This window comes from Ambystoma mexicanum, chromosome 2p, assembly GCF_040938575.1.
Source record: "Ambystoma mexicanum isolate Mex_15411 chromosome 2p, UKY_AmexF1_1, whole genome shotgun sequence".
Classification (NCBI taxonomy): domain Eukaryota; kingdom Metazoa; phylum Chordata; class Amphibia; order Caudata; family Ambystomatidae; genus Ambystoma; species Ambystoma mexicanum.
In genome coordinates this window covers 1,401,776,681-1,401,799,006 of record NC_090923.1, presented here as the reverse complement: position 1 = coordinate 1,401,799,006, position 22,326 = coordinate 1,401,776,681, and the positions used below count along the sequence as shown (strand labels likewise).

At 44.0% G+C, this 22,326-nt stretch overlaps 1 protein-coding gene across 30 annotated transcripts in view; it reads left to right on the top strand.

Moving 5' to 3' along the window:
* MAP4 (microtubule associated protein 4) overlaps positions 1-22,326 on the top strand; it is a 2,534,981-nt gene that overhangs the window by 2,110,821 nt on the left and 401,834 nt on the right. For 26 of the 30 annotated variants that reach the window (XM_069645850.1, XM_069645857.1, XM_069645873.1 and 23 more), the window contains one exon: positions 13,305-13,436. The exons of the other annotated variants lie outside the window; for them this stretch is intronic. In XM_069645850.1, coding sequence (XP_069501951.1) covers positions 13,305-13,436 — 132 coding nt within the window. The remainder of the gene's footprint in view (positions 1-13,304; positions 13,437-22,326) is intronic. 30 annotated transcript variants of the gene reach the window in all.

Below are 22,326 nucleotides of genomic sequence, written 5' to 3'. Positions count from 1 at the left end.
GGTTCTATCGACCTATAGCCTTAATTAACCTTGATGCCAAAATGTATTCAAAGGTTCTCGCGAATAGGATTGTAGATCTGCTTCCATCTATCATCGACCTGGGCCAGTCAGGGTTTATAAAAAATCAACAGTCACATGACCATATTCGGTGTGTGTGTCCTGTGTTAAAAAAGGTGGCGCGTAGACAGATCCCTGCACTGCTTTTATTCTTGGATGCCGAGAAGGCTTTCGACCGTGTAGAGCAGTCGTTCCTCTTTCAGGTTCTGGTCAAAATGGGATTTGGTCCTCAGTTTATTGCAAGAATGAAAGTTAACTCTAATCTCCTAGTGGCCCGTTTATTAATAAACTGACAACTCTCTTACCCTTTTTGTTTGCAGCGAGGCACAAAACAGGGTTGTCACATGTCACCATTGTTGTATGCCATAGCTCTTGAGCCTTTTCTGGCAAATGGTTGACAAACACAAGCTATTCAGGGTATTTTTTTTGGGCGGGATCAAACACAAAACCATGGCGTACGCCGATGATATGTTATTGGCAGTCTCGGAACCGGTTACATCCTTGTTGGGAATAAAAAGGGAACTGGAACAGTATGGCTTGGTAGTGGGTTTAAAAACGAATTTGGATTTATCAGAAATCCTAAATCTATCTCTGCCCCCTTCTATGGTATCTTACTTACTTATCTTAATTACACATGCAAACTAAATTTGGATGGGCACAGGGCTGTATTAAACTGTTAGGAGTTGTAACAACTCCTGATGTGGACGGTCTTTATGAAGCTAACTTTCCCCTTTATTGAAAATGATTGCAAACCAATTTGGAAACTGGGGCCCTTTAACGATTTCATGGCTAGGACGGATGAATGTCATCAGGATGACTATTCTTCCCAAAATCTAATACCTCTTTCAGGCACTCCGAATCCGGGTCCCGAAGGGGTTTTTCAAAACACTGCGTAGAAGGATAGCTGAATATGTCTGGATTAATAAACCCGCGAATAGCTTGTGAAGTTTGGACAGCCCCCACAGCGAGAGGCGGTCTGGGGCTCCCTGATTTTTATAAATCTTACCAAGCAGCCCCACTCAGAATAAAGATTGTTGAGGCCCAGATGAAGAGAAATGCTTGTTGCAGATGGATCAGGCTTTGGGGGGGATCACAGCTTGGGGGAATTCCTTTGGCATACCAAAAACATCGCCCCCCCCTAAAATCCATAGGAGTAAAATTATGCACGGATGGAGTGAATGGAGCGGACGAAGAGGATGAAGCGGACGAAGAGGATGGAGCGGGCGAAGAGGATGGAGCGGGCGAAACAGATGAAGTGGATGGAGCGGACGGAACGGATGAAGTGGATGGAGCGGACGGAACGGATGAAGTGGACGGAACGGATGGAACAGAACTGATTGGAGCTGATTAAAAGGATACAGTGGATGTCGGATAGTGTGGATGGAGTGAATGGAAAAAGATGCAAACGGATGGAGCAGATGGAAAAAGAAGGGAACGGATGGAGCAGATGGAATCTGATGGAACGGATAGAGTGGATACATCTGTTTATCCATGTGCCGCCTATTTACGCTATGTATATGCTATGTTCCTGTATCTCCATGTTATCTGGATCACATGTTTACCATATCCATCCTGTCGCTTTATATACGAATGCCGCTACGTTCGCCCCCTGTCCTGCTCTCGTGCTTGGTCGCAGGCGCTTCACTGATAACCATCATTTCACACTACTACGCTTACTCTCTCCTATATACCATCCAACTAGCACACAGCTATACTATGACACATTCGGCCTAACTGTTCTCATACTAACATGACCCCACGAACACCTCATCATCCTACTAAAGCACAGCTAGCTGAGTACATACCGGCTAGTTTAGGCGTCTCCTCAGAACTAACACAGCCAGAACTCAGTCTGGGTGTCCTCCCTCCAGACTGAACACATCCAACTGATTTCCTCAGCACCACACCTACTGCTAAGAAGCAGCTATCATGCAACAACCACACCAGCTACACACACATCTGGTGCATCCACGCACCATACAACACTCTCTCTCTCTACGGACTTGAACTGCGGTTCCCGAGGGCGTTCAACCTACCAAATGATACATAAGGCGCTATATAAATGCCAAGTAACATAACATAACATTTAGTTGAAGAGATTTAAGACAGGGCAATTAGAAGGCATGGCCTAACGACATTCCCCTCACCTTTTACCCCAATATTCTCTAATCCTGATTTTGCTCCGGGGTGTGAGACTGGAGCATTTGCGAAGTGGAAACAGGCAGGCTGTAATAAGGTCTGAGATCTATTTATTGGAAGGAAACTTACAACTTTGACCAGTGTAAACTCGACTTTGGGCTGGGCGAATGGAAATACTATCAATGCCATCAGGTACATCAATGGATCCTAGCACCTCCATTTTGGCGGGCCGCAGTTAGGGAATTTGACCCCCTTCGAGAAATGTGTTACTACCAATCCGGGCAAGAAGGCATTCATATCGAATCTGTATAAAATATTGAATGGGTCATCTCCTAACCTACATTTGCATTACAAATCTCGATGGCAGCATACTCTGGGGACACAGTTCACAGACAAAGAGTGGGAAAGGCTTTGGAAGGACATACCAAGGTATACTCGCTCCTTAAAACTGCGAGAATTTTGGTTTAAACTGTTGAAGCAGTGGCATTATACACGTGCTCGCCTGCATTAGATAACACACTCTCTGTCGGAACAATGCTGGAGACAGTGTGGTAGGATTGGGGTCATTTTTGGTGGCACTGTCCAGTATTAGCGGGATATTGGGCAGAGATTGATACATTTATGCAACGAGTGTTTGGATTGTCGAACCCTACCTCTATGAAATCAAAGCTGTTCTTGGTATTTGATTCAGCTATGCATAGTAATTCAAAGATAAAATGTATTACATTTGTGGTGCTGCAGCTGGCCACTTTGTTGGGGATTGCTCGAAAGTGGAAATCCAAGGTCCCTCCGACGATGATCGGATTTGGAATTTTGTAGCATTAGAATGGAGTACTTGTGCAATCCAAGGTGAACAGTCTAAATCTACCGTTGAATGGGCAGAAGTACTTGAACTTTTACAATCAGACTTTAATCTACAACACTGCCCTCAAAGTTAGTGGATTCTTGATATCTGTTAATTATGTATATCTATAATTTATCCATGCAAGGTCTTTGGGGGGGCATTCCAGCTGTGGGTGGGGGGTGGGGGATGGAGTTTTTGTTGTACATTTTGCTTACGGTTTTTTAAAGTGAAAATAACCAAATAAAAACAAATTAAGAAAATATATATAGGTACTTCAAAATGTGCAAATCCTTCTTCATGATGTATAAATCCTTACCAAGTCCTCTTTGAGGTAGCTGTAACCCATGTTGAGTCTGAGTAAAGACCCTTGCTGAGTCCCTGCTTGTAATTCCAGAACAGTCTCATCAGACAGACGTCTGTAATCCTGGTTGCAACCAACAAATAATCAACTTTTGTGACTTCGTTCCATGCTAACTGGAAACATTACTTTCTTTTTGGCGTTCAGCAGGGTCACCAAAGCCATGCATGAGTATAGCGATCCGATCGTGGAGAGACCCAGAACTTGAACCAAATAGCTAGGTCCGTGTTTGCAGGCATTGTTTGCCATCATGCTCCCATTCAACACAGCCTTTTGAAGTCTTGCAGTTATGTCTTCTTTCCTACATACTACAGCCTTGGTAATCTTCAGATTCAATCAGTTACGCCAAACCACTGCCAAGCAAACCCTCCCAACTCAGCTCCCGCATAGCTGTCTGAATTTTGCACGCTCCATTGATAGCAGGGTTTCACTCATTATTCCTCTTTCACTGTCTCATCTTATCCGTTTTCTCTCCTTTTCGAAACATGCAGCTCCCTGAAATACGCTTATCACATATTCACAGCTTTGTCTCTGTACTCAAGCCTGCCACCTAGCTCTCCCAGATTTTTCACCACATTATTTCTAGTTCTGTCATAAAGATAACCCAAAAATCACCTTCTCACATACCATTAAATTCAAAGCACTTTTTTCTCTTGTGCATCATGATGTCAACCCACAAAATCCACGTTAAAACAGTTCTTTTGGTAGTATGAAGTCATGGGAGGGTAGCTCCGGGGCAACGCTCTAGCCTTGGAAGCAAGAGGAAGTGGAGCAAACAGGTTCGATTCCTGGGTCTGCGCCTTCCGGATATTATGCGCATTATAAATAACCAATCACAATGGACATTACGCCAACATTCCAAAAGTAGCATAATCGCATTTTTCGCAAATTTTATTTATGGAAATCAAAAAAGTGTGCAAATGATTGAGAATCCTCCCTTGTTTCAACTCCTCTCAGTGCATCAGCTCCCAGACCGTCTAGAAGAAACCAATTATGTGTTCCCTTTGTGCTGAGAGCAAGCCAGTATGCTATTAGGATTACAGTTTTTGTGCAAATGTTTTCGTTGTGGTTTGACTACAGGTTTCTCAAGGGTTTCTCCTAGATCAATAAGTGGAAAAAAGTAATGCAACATTTATTTAAGCACTAAAGTTGTAGAAGCCCATCACTATATAATCTGATAAGCAACCTGGTTAGCAAAGGTAGTGCTAGGATTTAGTTCCAGACAGCTGTGCAGAAATCGACAGGGAAACTGATATCAAATCTTTGTACCAAAAATGTGGTCCACGAGCAAAGAAATTGTTGGGTTTTATAGTGTTTTGCACAATGAGCTTTTTACAGAAAGAATCAGTAGGATACATTTAGTCAGTTACATTAACAGTTAACTTCCTAGTAGAACATCCTCTGATGGTGGAGGGAACGGCTTTGCAGCACTATTAGAGAAATGTAGAATTCCGTTTGGCTAATCCATGTGACAGAAAAAAACAGCGCCTCTAACAGATGTTTCCATTGCACGTGATTCAACCTGATCATACACCTAGTGCCCGCATGATGGCTGTTCCAGTTGTTAGTGTTATGTGACGATAAAGGGTGCTTTGCTGAGCTTGAGTGCAAACCAATCGAATCTTTCACTGCGGCACCTCCCTAAAAAACATGACTGTGGTCACTGTGTCATTGGACAGGAATGGCTGTGGTTCTGCTCTGCCCTTGGCTCATGTGTCTCTGAGACTCATCCGAAATATAATTCTGTCTACTACGACAAAGTAATGATAAAAACAATCAAGGAATGATTTTAACCAGGTTATCATACTCTGTACTTTCCTGCCTATATCCATTCTGAAACAAAAAGGAGTTTTCACCCATACAGTTTAAAGCTGATGTAGCTGCTTTTCAGATTGTGTCTAGTCCGGTCACATTTACACATGACGGGATTACTAAATGGTACACAATCCGAAAAGAATACGTGCTATGTGATACTGTACATGCAACAGGTCTACCAAGTAATACACAATCGTAAACCCTAAACATATGTGGTGTCTCACTAGCAAACATGTGCCTTTTGCTTTGGAGCATATACCTGATCAACTATGGACAATGTTGCCTTTCTCTCTTTCTGGGTGTAACTATCAGTGTTGTCAGAGGGGTTGGGAATAGAGGCGCGTACCACAGGGATCAGCCATACACCAACTCTGCGGTTGTCATCACATAGTGGGTTGTCATCCCCAGCCACCATGGTCTTGCCTACTCTGTCCCCACCCACTTCCTGACACGGATGTGGGACTCGTCGCACTTCGATAGATTTTGTGTAGTAGGAATGTGTGAAGAAACCTTTTTTGACTACTAGTGATGAAATCTGCCCTTTAGATGCTGATACAGGAGTTAAGTTGAACACTCTTGGGCGAGGAATTTGAGGGACTGCAAGTTGAGTTACCAAATGTTCATTGTGTCGGTCATTATGCTAGCAACCAATAGGTTTTACTCAAAGATATCTGTGATTTATTTTAAGAAGCCTCTGTACAAAAGGTTATCAGCCAAGATCATTTTATCAGATTGACATGCTTAATTTTCATTGTTCCAAAATTGAGACACCATGATGTTAATTTACCCTCCATTTACACTGCCGCTTGTAATACTTAGAGATCCAGTTTTTTAAATGGAAAGTCCCGTTAATCTCTACTCTAGGCCCCTCGAAGTATGACTTCTGGAGGTAATTTCTGCATGACGTAGAAAGAATATTAAAAAAATCCAGTGTTTTTTTTTTTTCCATCAGTCAACAAGTACTGTTGGAGTCCGGTAACCAGTGCTCCAGATAGGATTTTGAATTGGCAGTGGGAGTGAAATGATTTTTTAGGGAGTAAAAATAGAAGTCCAATTCCCAAGAGTATTTTATAAGCGAGTAAAAATATGTTTTAGCTGAAAAACGGATGTTTTTGTAATATTTATTTCTTTGCACCTAGTTATTAATGCATATCAAAAAGATACATGTTGACGATTCCAAGATGGCCACCGGAGTGGAAACACTGTGGGGAGATGCTCTCCTCCCCCGCCGGCTCAGAAAATTGCAATAAAAGCCTAATAACCCCCTCCCCAGGCATCAACAGGCACTTATAGGGAGCATTAGCAAGGGAGTTCCCGTGTTCAACGGCAGACGCGACACACATCCACCAAAAACGTCAGAACGGGGAGAGACAGCCGGAATAGACATTGCGCCTGTACTACGAGCCCCAGGAGCGGCCCTCACCCGGTCTGCTCACAAACACCAGCAGAGGCACCCAGGCCATACGCATTTATCAGCATAGACCCGCAGGGGAAGTACACTTCAGACAACAGGCAGCGGAGAGAAGACTGCCTGATGACCCGGAGGCCCACTAGAGTGCTGATCAATCTCCCACAAGTGGGCCAGCTCGAAGAGGCGAAGGCCGCCATAGAAAGGGCCCGGGCATGGAAGCAAGCACTGCAGGTAGAAGCATTCCTCCCACGAGAAAGTATCAGCCAAGTCTCCCAGGCAGCAAAAGGGACACGCCGCTTAGCCTCAAGCACGGGAGAAAAGAATATGTGGCTGGGCTCAGACAAGGCTTGTTGCCTTCACCACGAAGATTCCTTCGGCTCTGCAGAGTGCCACACATATTTGTGCAATTAACGTTACAGGAGCTGGTGTTGGGCTGATGTAAACGCAGGTCTGTCAGTGTTTAACAGGTCCGTTTTCTATAACGCTGCAGTTGGCGCTCCGCAAGAAACTAAGAAAACTATTTAGATTGCCTTCTGCTAACGCTACAGCTAACTGAAAATTATTCTCACGGGCGACTTAAATTTAGCATGGGACCCAGAGAGGGACCGGAGCGCTAGAATATCTTATATCCACAATGAACCCTCGAAAGAAATGCAGGAATAAATTGACAGTTTGTCATTGGTAACTCTGGCCAAGTTCTAGCCTGGTTTACCTCTTTTCTCATGGGGTGCTCTCAATCTGTTTCTCTTCCTCCTTTTTTTTCTCAGTGGATTTCTTTGCTTTGTGGTGTCCCCTAGGGTTCTTCACTGTCCCCTACCCTATTGAATCTCTATATCCAACCACTTTTGAGTATTATCCATGCCTTCGGCTTCTTGTGTTATTCTTACGCCGATAACACGAAAATAATTGTGCAGCTGTATCTTACTCAACCTGAGCCAGCGGTTGGATAGAGGAAGTGCCTTCAGGCAGTTGGTGATTGGACTTCAGTGTCAAAATCTCGGCCTCTTTATCTATGGCCGATCAAATCTCCCTTGCTTGTCAAAAAGCCCACTTTAAACTTTGGACTCTTTAGGAAAGTCCTGCCTTCCATTCCTTCATGCACCAGTGGTCTCCTCTCTGGTGCAACGCTTTATATCTTGCTCTTCCAGGATATCTGCTTCAGCGTCTCCAACTACTACAAAACACGACAGCCAGGGCTGTTCTTCACCCTCCTTTTGGTGCCCGTATGACCCTGCTTCTGCACCAATTTCATTGGCTCCCAGTTGAGCAACGTATCAGATTGAAATGCTTGTGTTTGGTCCATAAGGCTCTCCACAAATTAGGAGCAGAGTTCCTCCAGGCTGAGTTCTGTTTTTACAAACCTGCTAGGTCACTCCGCTCACAAGCCTTCAAAGACCATCCAGCCTACAAGGGCTAGCTTTGCTCACCTCGGTGGCAGCGCTTTTCAGTGGCGACTGCAAAGGCCTGGAATCGACTCCAATTTGCCCTGTGTAATATTGAGGCTCATTTGCCTTTCCACTGGGCGCTGAAGACCTTCCTCTTTTAGCTTTTTCAGTTCTGATGCTCTGATCTGATCTTACCTCACTAGCTCTAGCGCCAAGATGCCTTCAGGCTTACGCTGCACTTTACAAGTGTTATTAAGATAAGATTGGTAGACACCTGGAGGGAAAGGAGAGGAGAGACCAGGGGCTATACCTTCTACTCCCATGTTCACAGATCAGCATTTAGAATATGTTACATCTGGGTATCTAGATCCCTATTAGGACTAGTGGCGGATGTAGAGGTGGGTGTGATAACCCTATCTGATCACACTGAAACTTAAAAAATCATCAAATGCCTCAGGGCTCTAGAGATGGAAATACCCAGCACACACATTTAAGGACAAGACCATGAAAGGGGAATTAGGAGAGGGGATAGAGAACTTCTGCCAAACCAACAAGAAAATACTTGATCGTATTGCATACAATCAAATTTCCAAACATATTGAGGAATTTCCCATCCTGAACAAATACCAATCAGGGTGCAGAAGGTGTTTCATAACTGAGACGTTGTTACTGGAGTTGAAATCTAGACTCCTGGAGCGATTGTACAAAGGTTTTCTGTCTTTTCTAATCGCATTGGACTTGTCAGCGGCGTTCGATTTGGTTGACCACAGCATTCTGGTCTCCAGAATAGTGGAGGTTGCCAATCTTTCACCACTCGCGGCTCAATGTATTGGGTCTTTTTGGCCAACCGAGAAAGTAGGGTCTCTGTGGATGAGGTGGAGGCGGCTCCGCTGCCAGTTGACTTCGGTGTTCCACAGGGGCATGTATCTCCCCATGTTTTTAGAACATCTTTATGGCCCCCTTCTTCGCCGTTCTGGAGCAGGAGGCAGTCATGTTTTCTAATTATACGGATGACACTCAATGTGTCAACCCGCTGACTGAGGTTCATGCCTCAGATATAGCTGAACTCAACAGGGTCTATTCTCTGATTGAGAAATGGATGGACCAGAACTATCACTCCCTCAACAGCGGCAAAACCGAGCTGATGATAGGCACCCCTTCGATGCTAGCAAAGCTGGACCCTGACAATGGCTGCTTTATTCTTGGCGAAGTGAAACTTTCCCCAGAGGCGAAAGTAAAAATCCTAGGGGTTTCTCTTGACCAACTACTGAACATGAGGACTCATGTGGGTTACCTTGTTTCAGCAGCTGTTTACTATATGAAGCTGTTGGTGCACCTAAGACCCTTTATCTCCCAGGACAACGCCGCTACCATAGCGAGAGATATTATTTGCTCCGAGATAGATTATTGTAGCATACACTGGTGGGCCTTCGTAAAACGGATATTAACAGACTTCAAGTTGTCCAGAATGGTGCGGTCCGCGTCATTGTTGGTCTTGCCCGCCGTGACCATGTTTCAACTGCAAGGCAGGCCTGGTTGAAGCACAAATTTGGTTCCGCCTTTTTGTCATAACATGCAAATGCAGATACAGCCTCTTGCCCTTGTACTTGCAAAACCTCATCCGTAAAAAGGTTAATAGCAGATCCCTTTGGTCCAAGAACCTCTGGTCGTGCCTAGATGTAGAACGAAGAAGGCCGAACATGGTGCCTTCTTCGCTGCAGCCCCGAAGGCTTGGAACTCGCCCCCCTCCGAGCTACGTGGCATGACCTCCTTGAACTTGTTTAGGAAAAAGCTGAAACCGTGGCTGTTCTCGTAACCTGTTTGGACACGCCTCCTGCCCCTTCCTCTCTGACTAGTTCCGTATTTTGACCCAACTGATCCAACCTAGCCCCACCCCTGTGTTTCTCATTGTCCGTCTTGTTATGCACCCTAATGCCTAAGGGTCCATGGTTGTGCTATACAAATAGAGTAAAGTAAAGTCAGAAGGTAAGCCCACTCATGATATGGGATGCTTTCAAGGCCACCATTCGGGGAGAAATAATGGCGATAAAGGCACAGAGGGACAGAGAACGCAGAATCCTAGAGGAGGTCCTAGAAGCCAAACTGAAGGTAATTATGGTTAAGATGGCATCAGGCCTTACAGGGGACATAAGAAGGGAGCAGAGGGCAATCAGAGGTCAGCTCGAAATCATACAAGTAAAGCAGAAGGCTTCCTAACGCACCTTAGACAGAAATATTACATAAAACTGAACAAAGCAAACGGGCTCCTAGCAAGGATGCTGAGGAAAGAGGAGAAAGATAGGACCATCCTAAAGATCAGGACACCTGGGGGGATGCGGGGGGGAGAGTGAGGTAAGAACAACCATCCATTAAGAGGGAATTCATGAAATTCTACAAAAACTGTACAAAACAGACGACCCAGAAAAACTGAGCCAGCTAGATTACCTGGAATACTGTAGCTTACCTAAAATATCTGGCCAAGAAACGGCAGACCTAGAGAAAGAAATCACTAAGGATGAAGTCTGCACAGTCATTGCCTCACTCCCAGCCAATAAAGCTCCAGTGCCAGACAGCTTCACGTCAAGACTTTTATAAAAGATACAAGGAAGGCATGCCTGGCACCTCGCTTGGCTGCCCTGCTCAACACGTTCAGGGTAAGGGGGAAGGATATCGCCCTCAATGGAGGAGGCGAAAGTCATATTGCTGCCCAAACTAGGGAAGGACCAGACGCTATGCGGCACATATAGGCTGATAGCGCTCATCAACACAGACGCTAAGATCTTCACTAAAATCCTGGCAAACCGCCTAGAGCTCCTCCTCCCCAAACGTATAGATCCAGACCAGTCAGGCTTTATTCAAGGCAGACAGACTCCCGGTTGCCCAAGAAGAATCACCCACATCGTAGAAAATAAATCGCACACACCAACCCTAATGATCGCACTGGATGCGGAAAAAGCATTCGACAGGGTTGAGTGGTAAATTATATCACCAAATCCATAGACCAACTATTCGTAGCCAACTACCCCGCCCTATTGGCTTCCATCAAAAATATGCTTCATAAATTGGGGTCCTCAGACCATCTCCTGGATGGGCAGAATCAATGTTCTGAAAATGGTCCTACTACCAAAATTGCTATGTGTTCATTGCCCTCCCCACAAAAGTCCCTATGTCTTACTTCCGGGCAATTCACAGACACACAAGGGCCTTCATCTGGGACCGCAAGAAACAAAGAATCTCAAGTAAGGTGATGCTGTTACCCAGGAACAGGGGGGGGATGGGGTGGAGGAACCTGACTTGAAAGCTTATTACCACGCAGCACAGATTAAAGCTATAAGGGACTGGTCAAGGGACAACTGTGAGAAAAAGTGGAGAGAAATGGATAGGGAATAGGTGGGAACCTATTGGAGGTACTGTGGATACACAGGGAAGATAGACCCCCTAACATGTATTGTAGCGATATGGAATCCCTGGTAGGGGACACATGGGACGAGGTGGAAAAGCGATCCAAACTGGCCCGATCCCCGTCACCCCCCACTCCGATATTCAAGAACCCACATTTTACGCCAAGGGTGTCTGGGAGCGGATTTGACAACTGCCAGGAAGGGGGATGCCACAAGATACGAGATGTTACAGGGAGGGGAGATAAAAACCTTCACCCAATGCAAAAAGGACTTTGGAGAAGGAGAATGATTCCACTACGCCCAATTGAGACATTGGTCCCAAGACCCCAAAGTAAAAGAGGCAGCAACAAGAGATCTAACCCCGTTCGAAACATTTGTCACCATTAATTCAGGGGATAAGCACCTAGTGGGGGCACTATATGGCCTAATCAAAGAAGGGGAGGACTTGGGGGAGAGACGCTTCATGGCTAGCTTGGAAAGGGAAACGGCACAGCCAATAAAAATAGACCAATGGACATGTCTATGGGCTAACATCCCCAAATTGGCTAAAGTCGATAGTTATAGGAAATTTGGACAAAGATGATGTATCAATGGCAACTCACCCCCGTTAGAATGTCTAAAGTCTACCCAACATCATCTAAGCTCTGCTGGAGGGGTTGTGGGAGAGAAGGGACCTTGAGCCATATATGGTGGCAATGCCCGAAAGTCGTATCATTCTGTGGTCTGATTCAAGAATCTTAAAGAAATACCAGGCATGGAAGAGAAGGTAAATCTCGGCTTGTTCATAATGGGCCTGAGTGGCGATCTAGAAAACCTGCCCAAGAAAGCTCAATGCAAGGTCTACGTGGTTCTGGTTATGCTAGTAGCCAGCAAATGGAAATCGAAGGTAGTGCCTATGGAACATGAATGGGTGGGGAAGATATGGAACTTAGTAGCCATGGAAAAGGTAACATACTCTCTCCGGGGGGAGACCACTAAAAATTCTCTATGGACTGGGACATAGTGCAATTCCTTATGGAAGAGTCCAGGAATGCCTGGTGCCCAAGGAGAATTAAATTAGTGGGAGTCATTTGAAGCCCCCCCCCCATCCCCTCCCAAACGGGCACAGATTTGTCTACAAAACAACAGAGAGGGGAGGAAGGCGGGAGTTATCAAAGACACAGAAAGACGGAAGACTGGCTATAGACTTATGATGAGAGTAGCAGGGACTAAACGGCTCACTAAGGGAACAAAGGGGAAGGACATGGATAACATGAGGACGCAAAATTTAATTCTCAAGATCTGGGACTGGGAGGGGGGCATTGGGGATGGGAAGTTCTGTTAAATGTTGGTTTTGCTCGTTTCGTACTTGTTTGAACAAAATGCCAATAAAAAACTTAAATGAAAAAAAAGACATGTTTACTTCTTCCAATCAGGCAGCTAATCACCTTACGTTATTTCTCTGCCTAAAGACAAATTGAAAACTACCTGAGTGTAGTGCCTCCTACTGCCTCCAGACATCACAAGAAACCTACCCTGTGGTACATCCATTACTTAAGATGATGTAGGTTAATCATTGTAGATCTGTAATAATCAAATTTAGGTTAGTTGTAGAGACTGTTGTGCGTTTAAATAAGAGGAAAAGGGAAACATTACATTATATGTGGATGACTTCTTTAAAAAAAACTAAAACGGTATGTTAATGTTTAATTGAAAATTGCCATAATACTGCTTTGTAGTTTAGAGTGTGCTAGTATAATGTATCCGATTATCTGCTGAGCTGTCTTGTTTTGTACTTGCTTGCAGTTGTCTTTTTATGTTCCCATTGTTCATTGATGTTTTGCTTGCCATTGTTCATCATTGTTTTGCTTTAATTTACATGGTTTAAAATCACCCTACGTTTGTCTCCATTTAGGCTAAAGTAGAGAAAAGGGCAGAACCAGTGGGTGCGCTACGAAAGCCCACCGCCCCCCTTCCAGTAAATAGAACAGCTGCCACTAAATCGACTGTCTCGAAAGAGACTGCACAAAAAGATACCAATGGGAGAGTGAGTGTGTTTTATTTTAAGACCTTTACCTTGTTAAGAAGAAAGGGAAGATCAATAATTTTTCTTGATTCACTTTCCATTCGGTCTTGACTGTTCAACTTTCTTCTTTTCAATGTTGCACAATTTCTCTTCCCGTTTCACACTTCCCTTGTTTCCTTCTGTATCCTAGTTGATCCTTTCAACGCATTGCATAGTTTCAACAAAAGGTTAATTCAGTGGTCTGTTCTTGAATTGCCAATACCATGGCCCTCTCTGGCAGATGAAGTTCTAGCCTTCCAGTTTGAGAATATAAGTTTACTTAACTTGACCATGACTTTTGTGTTTGACATAGGGCATTTTCGGGGGGTGTAATGCTGCTTGAGGAACTCCTGGAATAGAAAAAGATAAAGCGCAGCTGTCAGAACTGTCATTTAAAAAAAAAACTTTGTAAAATGTTTACTGGTCTTCAGAGATCAGATGTCTGGTAGATGGATGTTACATTCACACCATCAAAGGGATAGTGCGCTCAAAAATATTATTGTCCCGATGTGTTTTTCAGCATACTGTGATCGATCGTAAAAAACATTCCCATGCATCTTACCTTGGTTTTCCTCCCTTTTATACATGCGAAAACAAGGAGCCAGGCGCAGCCATCTTGTGCAAATCTTAACCGTGGATCGATCGCCTTAAGTTCAAGTTCCCCTGATGCAGTAAATCATATCTCCCCGCCCCTGAAGCTGACATCACTCGGCGCTTATGCCCCTTTTCACAAAGCCAATACACGTCTCGTGTCAATGAACTCTGTGCGCAAGCTATTGACGTGTTTCTCCATGGAAATGGCCGGACGCCTCTTTCCTCAAGAAGTATAAACAGAGCCCTTCTCATCAGACAATATCAGAGTTGCTTTTTCAATCGTTTCACTGTCTTTTTTTTAATTTTTTATTGCCGGTGACTTGTTTCTGCTGTGTTCAGCTACTTTCTTAGCACAAAGCCCATGCAAACAGGTACTTGACCTAGCATTACTATTGATTTCAATCGTTACTTGCATTTTATTTAAATATTTGTTGTGTAATGGCAGCAGTACAGCCCTACCAGTATGAGCCTGAGTATTCCGAAGAGGAAGTATTTGAAAGAGATAGCTGCGGAAACAATGGGGAATCGAACGATAGTTGGGAAGATGAATCACCGGAGCATTCCACCTGGTCTACCTGCAATCACTGCAAAGTCATGCCAACAGAGGTGGAGAACTGCTGCTGCAAAGAAAACTCTGGATGCTTGGCTACACATCATAAGATGACACACCTCCGCTATGTGTTACCGAGCTGCATGATTTCTAGGCAGCCTGCCTCAAAAGGTCCGTGTTGAGGATTATGATGGTGCTTATGCACAAACTTCGCGCAATAGTTCGCCATCACAATCCAAGTAACGAGTAAGCGTACTCTAGGTACCCTACATTGTCGTCACTTTGATCAATCACTGACGAATGAATTTATTAGTCTTCAAATTGGATATATTTCTCACGCTTTTTGCAAAGCGTCATCGCTTACATGTGTTTCACTTTAACCTAAGGAACAATATTTCTCTGTGGCCCAGACTTTTATGATATGATATGGCAATTATAACGTGCCTATACACAGGGATTGAATGGGTGTTCACTCTTGCAATGTGTAGAGACTCCAAAGCCCAAGTTCATTTATCAATAATGTGACGTTTGTAAGGGCAACTATGTCATAGAATTCAGGATGCATTTTCAAGTAAGGCTGGAACACTTACAGTATATATGTTTGTCTTCCACAGGTGGTACAGGCTAGTGGCCTACTCTTCATTTACATGGTGGTTTTATGGGAGGCTTGGATTCCGCGTTCAATGATTAATACCTGCCTATGTCGTTGGAGCCATTCAAGCAAAATTCCACTGTGACAGTGCAGCACACGGTGCTGAAACCTCACATATACAATTTGTAGTTTGTTTGTGCAATCAGCATCACCAAACTAAATAAAATATAAATGAGCATATACGAATAGTTGTTTATATTTTTCAGCGAATCAAGAACACCCTCACTTCATTTCTGAGGGAAATGAAATAATGGTTGGTGCGTTTTTGTGCTTGCGTCGCCCGCAACAAGCCATCCCACCTCCATTATACCCCCTCCAGGGTGGGTGGGAACGGCAAGGTCCCAAACACCATGTACACTTTAAACGCAATCTTCTGCACCGTGATCATTGTTCTCATGGCCTGCCCAGACCCAGTGTCTCTACCTCTGCAAGACCCTGCCTTTCCAATCCACATAAGTGTGTCTCCCTTCAGCAGTGTTCCGGGCCTTTTATGCTCGCCTCATGCCCATCCATCCCACCTCCAGTATCAATGTACCACCATCACTGATGACATGAATAGGGTGCACATTCTAACATTGCATCGATGAAGGGCCTACGGAAAAGTTGATACTATATGGGAAACAAGCTGATAATTGGCCGCCGTCTCTCCATAGCTCTTGGGACATGTGGGTCCGCTGGGCTCAACTCCGCGGCGTGAATGTCGGGGCAGGGGAGCACACATCTTTCTAACTAAAACAAACAAAAGGATCTGATAATGCAGAAATTATGGCACACATAAAATCTAGCATGAATAGGTCTATTCTGGTCACATGAGCTAATATAGTGGCATTCTAACCTTTACCCTTTTGGATTCTCTTTGATACCGCAAACTCTTCACCCAGGTGCCGACCCCAAATGTTTGATTTGCCATCTGCCCCGCTTGGGTCCTCATAAGATAGACATTTGTTCTTTGGGAAAATATATTGCCACACAGGATTAGGGCTGTGTTGGGGTCTCTGAGTGATCGGTGCGCCGGAGGGTAGGCTGGGCATCACCATAAAAGGAGCTGGTGCGGGGGGCCTGAGATAGGGGCTCTGGACTTTCGGGGATGGTGGTTGAGAGGGCACGGGAAGTTTAGTGGAGATGAATGGGCACTTGGATCATGACTACTCACTGTCACACGCTATTCGCAGAGCACATTCTTTCGGAAATCATATCACAGGATTGTAACAAGGCATGGTTGGCTGCCGTGAGAACAGGGCTCATGCAGAGCTGGCAAGGAGGAGGCGATGGTGTGGGCTGGCTGTGAGAGGCACTGCAGATGATGGATGAGAGCTTCATTTCTACATAGAGATTGATTTTTGGGCCTGGTAGAAAAGATAGCGTTGGGACTAGTTCACAGATGTTTTTTTTTATGGCTGAGCTGGGGCTATAAAGTATTGTTTATTTTCTATGGGCTGTGGTGCAAGAGAATGCCGCAGGGGGTGGCTACGCCTACCTCCCTTTGTTATTACATATGGTATGTTTGTTGAGAGACGCAAGGGTGTGGGGTAAGGATAGTCTCCTTACCAACATCGGAGACCATTGTTCTCATGGCCTCCCCAGTCCCAGTGTCTCCAGACTCCCCTCTGGAAGACCCCGCCCTTGCAATCCACACAAGTGTGTCTCCCTTCAGCAGTGTTCTGAGCCTTTTCCGCACGCCCCATGCCCACCCGTCCCCTCTCCAGTATCAATGGCATTTCGCGCCTGTGGCCATACGCAAGCAAGGGCGCTGGGTGGGTGTGAACAGCTAAGGTGCCAAATACCATGTACACTTCAAAAGCGATCTTCTGCACAGTGACCATTGTTCTCATGGCCTTCCCAGACCAAGTGTCTCAAGACTTCCCTCTGCAAGACCCCGCAACAAACACGTCATGCATTCACATACACACCCTCTTCTCTAATCTTCTATAAACACCTTGCCATTTAACAGGAGAACATCTCTGTGCTCAGTAAGGTATCTGTTTGTCGTGCAACTTGTTCCCCGGATAGTTGCTCCCCTGCTTGCTGAATCGACTTGTTTGTTCGTCCAGGTAAGGGTGGTAGGTCACCGAATTTACTTCTCTATATTAATCTACTGCCGATCTCAGTTTGTGTTACTATTCCAGTCAATTGTACCAGAAATTGTAATGTTCATTTAGCCCAATGACTTCACCATTGTCTAATGTTTAAAGTATTTCCATCTTGAAAAATACCACATTGGATCTTTGTCCATTGCAATAGAATATTTCATGGGACATGTTTGTAAGAATGTTCCCTTTTGATACATGTAAGTACATGCAATGGACGAGTAACACGTTACGAATAGCGGTATACCAATCATATCTGTAAGACAGTTACCGCCGTGTTCATTATTGCCTAGAAAGCTTTATACAATCACATCAATCACTGGCATACAGTAATTTTTAAAAATTATTTCTATAGAGGTCTAAGAGACAATTGAAGAAAGCCAGCCTGTATGGTACTCAGTTACCCTTCCAAGAGCCATTTAAAAAGTACAGGCATGGTCCTGCATACATTCCCGAAGGGTATTGATTTAATAAGAGAATGGGTTAAATACTGTGGTTTTCGGATGGACGAGATTGAAAGTAGAGCCTAGGCTGTCTTGACGGACATGAGGTCCAATCGATTCTGTTTCTGCAGCTGGCACTTTACCAACGATATGTATGACCGATCCGAGTACACTAAGAAGGGTCGACCTCAAATTCATTGTAAATTGCTTCCACATGCAATTCCAAATGAATGTATGCACACACTGCCTCTGGTAAGTCCTGCATGATGAATTAGCTGTGTTTGTTATGTTGGACAATAGGCTGCATAAATAGGTACTATCAATGATCTCTCTATCAAAATTTGGTAGGGTACTGAAAAGGTAGTTTTCAGTGTAGATTTACTTCAAAAGTATCTTACTAAGGTTTCCATTGCTACAAGATAGTATTGAATTTTTACTATACTATATTTCACTACACTACATCGGTCCCTGCTTTCTTGAGCCTCTAAGAAATCTAACAATTATGACCATTATAAAACAATGCCATTGTGCCCTTTTAAAAGTCGCATTGTGTTTTCGTAATCGGTTGCTTGACATGTTTCTTTTTTGGCATAGAGCACAGTGATGGATGCACAGACCCTCACAAGTGAGGAAACCACTGACTCGTCCATTGTCCCAATGGTGAGTCCTACTGGCATGCACAAAGTGATATTCTCGAGTGTTGAATCTGCCCACACATCTAATACAACTATATTTTTCCCTTGGCCCACTTTATGACAATGCTCGGAAAAAGATTCAGCATCAATTTCATTTCCAGAGTCAACATCAAGTTTGCTCGCCTATCAAGTAATTTTATTATACTTGTCCTTTATGAAAATGTGTTATGCTTGCAATTTAAAATTAAATGAAAAGTAACATTAAGTGGCATGTATGGGTGTCCCTCTATATGTATAATTGTTTGAATCTCATTGTCAGTGTTTAGCTGTTTTCACCCGTACTAAAACAAGTACTGTGTTACAGGTGGATGCTGGAACTTCGGCCACAGTTTGTCATGCCCTCCTGGAAAGTATGGGATTGATGGAGGCGCCATTGAAATGTTCCAGCACGCCTGTGCCGTTTCTCATTGAAGGGTCTAGTTGTCCTTCAACATGGCCGCCTCCCGGCTTAATTAGCCACTGAGTTTTCTAGCGCTTGTTTCCACTGCTCGTCTTCGACACTCGGCCCTTTCCTGAGTGTGTTCGCAGGTTATTTCCACCCCTTTACGCAGCGTCTCTGCTGCCGCATCCTCCCTTGCACTCTGTGTTGCTCTCTTCCACTGAGCCTTTGCTGCCGCAACCTTTCTTTCCTTTTCTCTGCAGTGTTCGTTTCACCACGTCTTTATTGTGCAAGCCTATTTCCTCCTCCTTTCTGCGTGCGCTCTACACAACTCTTGATCCCGACTCTCTGGAGATCCATTTTCACCTCTGGTTCTTTCTTTCCGGTATTTCGATGGGATTCTTTCTATTTTCTTTATATCTCAGCACGACTTCAGAGCTACTTGTCCTGCATAGCTGTTCCACAGCACTGTTGTGCCCTCCACTGAGGTTCCTCTGCCTTACATACTGCCTGTTATTGTTCTGTACCTACATTCTGGGCCACAAATCTTCTAGAAGGACTCAAATGCATCAAACCAACCAAGCTCCACCCTACATCACTGCAAACCGTCCGGATCATCATACAGTCTTATACTGACTCTCAGGGTTTTTCTGCTAGGAGGCTTTTCCCTGTTGCTGGGGCTAGCTCCTGTGGAAAACATTCTGTTGGGGATTTTCCTACCGACAGCGTGGCATCCCGAGGAGAGAGACCCAACTTACGCCAAAAGAAGGACAAGAAGGGAAAGGACACACTTAAGACTCTCTGGAGAAAGGAGGAGGATCCAGAAGAAAGCTTCACGGAAGATCCAGGTTAGGAGGAAGGGAGGGAGGTTTCTTCGGATTCTGACACAATAACTTCATCCTTTGCAACTGGTCCAGAGTATGAGTTATGCATACTTCCTCCCTAATGCAGAATACATTACAAAAGGTTTGAGGGCAACATTATCATCAGTATGTTTTGCACAGTGATCTCTGGTGAAGCACATGTGTCATCTCTGAAAGGTATATTACGACTGTTTACAAGGGATTGTTCATACAAATGTTCTTAGTGTTGCAAGAACAAACCTTGTAGTATACGGTTCTTAATCATTTAATAATACTTTGTGTGTAAGTGCACAGCGCGATGAAAGATTCTAATTTCCAGTACAATTCACTTTTCCTTTTTTTAATGAATATTCTGTTCAAGAAATGTAAACAAGATGTTGAAATAAAAGAGGATGCACATGGACCAGAGGTAAACATAACCTAATATTGAATACTATTGGACATCACATTGCATTTGGAATACATTTTAATGTTGTCATTTTTCCTATTCAATCAAGTTGTTTCTGTTTGTAGATATGTGCAGATGTTGATTTGCGATAAAATGAAATGTGCTGGATGTACACCATATAAAAACACTTTTTTTTGTTGCTTGCTGGTGCGGTGGAAAAAGACAATGCCACGGTTTCCAAGAAAACAAAGAAAAGAAGGGTAACGACCAAACAAGTTTACTTGAAGACCTTTTTAAGCTGTTGATTTATTCATATAATGTTTTTGTATATAAAGTGGTATCTGCTGTATGTGTGCTATACATTGAGCATGTTTTTCAACACATCTTTTAGAGGCCCAGAAGGAAGCCAAGTATAAAGACCCAGACAACCAATGAAACAAAAGATGTCACTTGCCAAACTGATTTCACAATGGAGCAACTACTATTTGGGGCACAGCGTGGTCCAGTCACTAAGCAGACTTGTGATACTTATGCCCAATAGCCGGAAATTGAATGTAATGTGACCGGCGATCCGGGCAAAGTGTCCATGGACCATTGCTACCAAGTGAGAACTCGACAAGATGAGACTGAGTACAATGAAGATGCATTGCTATTCCTTGCAGACCCCTTGACACAATCTACACCCGCCAAAAATGTTCCACCAAAGAAACATTCGATTTATATCGGTTTCTACAATTTACAATATCACAACCTGAAATAACAGAGACTGAAGCTTCAACGGAACTGACCGAGTAACTTGCTAAAGATCTCAACTACAGTTTGCCGAGTTCTTTCGATATGTACACCACAGCCGAATCACAAACCACATTCATGCCGGATGATTGGCTGATAAAGGAGCCAAAATACATTGTATTTGACAGCTTGCCTGCTAGAGATTGTACAGATGCTGAAATGTGTCCATACATTTAGGGGGAACATATGCGGGCAGCCATTGGTGAATGTATCTCATGTATTAAAAGGCACTAACCTGAAAATCAAAACCGCTGTGTCGACCTCCATAGTACATTTTCATGGTCTGCTCAACCGATGCTGGGCCAAGTGATACTATGTTCAGCAGCTTTACTTTTCAGTCAGTCTACTTTCTGTAAGATTTCCAGTTTCTGTCAATTTGTGGGAGTTGAGTTCCTTGCTAAAACCCAGCACTTCAAATATCAAAGGGAATTCTTATTCCCCGCCATTAGTGAAGCCTGGAAGGTTGAACAGATGTCAATCGAAAGCACGTTCTCTGGCCAACATTTTGGCTAGCTGGCGACTGACAGTGTGACAGCCCAGGATTTTCAGCAAAGTACTGCACATACCACTTACAAGACATGAAAAGTAAAAAAAATTGGGAGTTCGGATAAAGTGCAGGTGTCCGAATGTACATCTTCTTTGACCATGGAGAAATGTGGTTTCATCGAATCCGTCGAATTTCTTCAATCGAGGGGGATGCAAATAGAGCTGATAGCCACTGACAGGCATGTTTTGATAGCCAAGGCCATGTGAGAGCAGTTTCCACACATCCGTCCTCAATTCGATGTATGGCACATTGCCAAATCAGACAATAAAAAAATTACAGCTACTGGTAGAAAAAAGGGGTCTGAAGAAATCTTAGTGGTGTCAGTCTATCAGCAATAATCTTTGGTGGAGCTCTAAAACTTGTGATGGGTCTGTAGAAATTCTGCTTGAGAAATGACATTCATTGATGCACCAGTGTTCCAATGTACACTCATGGACAGAAAACCAACATTTTCACGAATGTGCACATGGACCTTTATCTGAGGAGCAGAAACGAAAAAAGCAGTGGTTGGTGCCATGTTCACCTCCACACAAAGCTCTTTAGAAGATCGTGTACGATAAAACGCTTTCCAGAGACATGAAGGGACTCCCAGAATTCTGTCATGCTGGAGATTTGGAGGTGTTCCACAATATGTGCCTAAAGTACAGGCCCAAAAGGTTTGCTTTTCGGCATAGACGGTATGGAGGCCAGAACAAGACTAGCTGTTCTTTCGCACAACAAGAACGTTGGGAGGGAACAAGCAAAAACTGCATGACATTTCGGGATGCATCGTTTCCTCACTTCACAAAACGAAGCAAACAATGGGTGGCTAAGCCAATATACCTTGATATGCAATTCGAATTTGTAAAAGATTTGATATTGAATATGTTGGCCGTGCATACT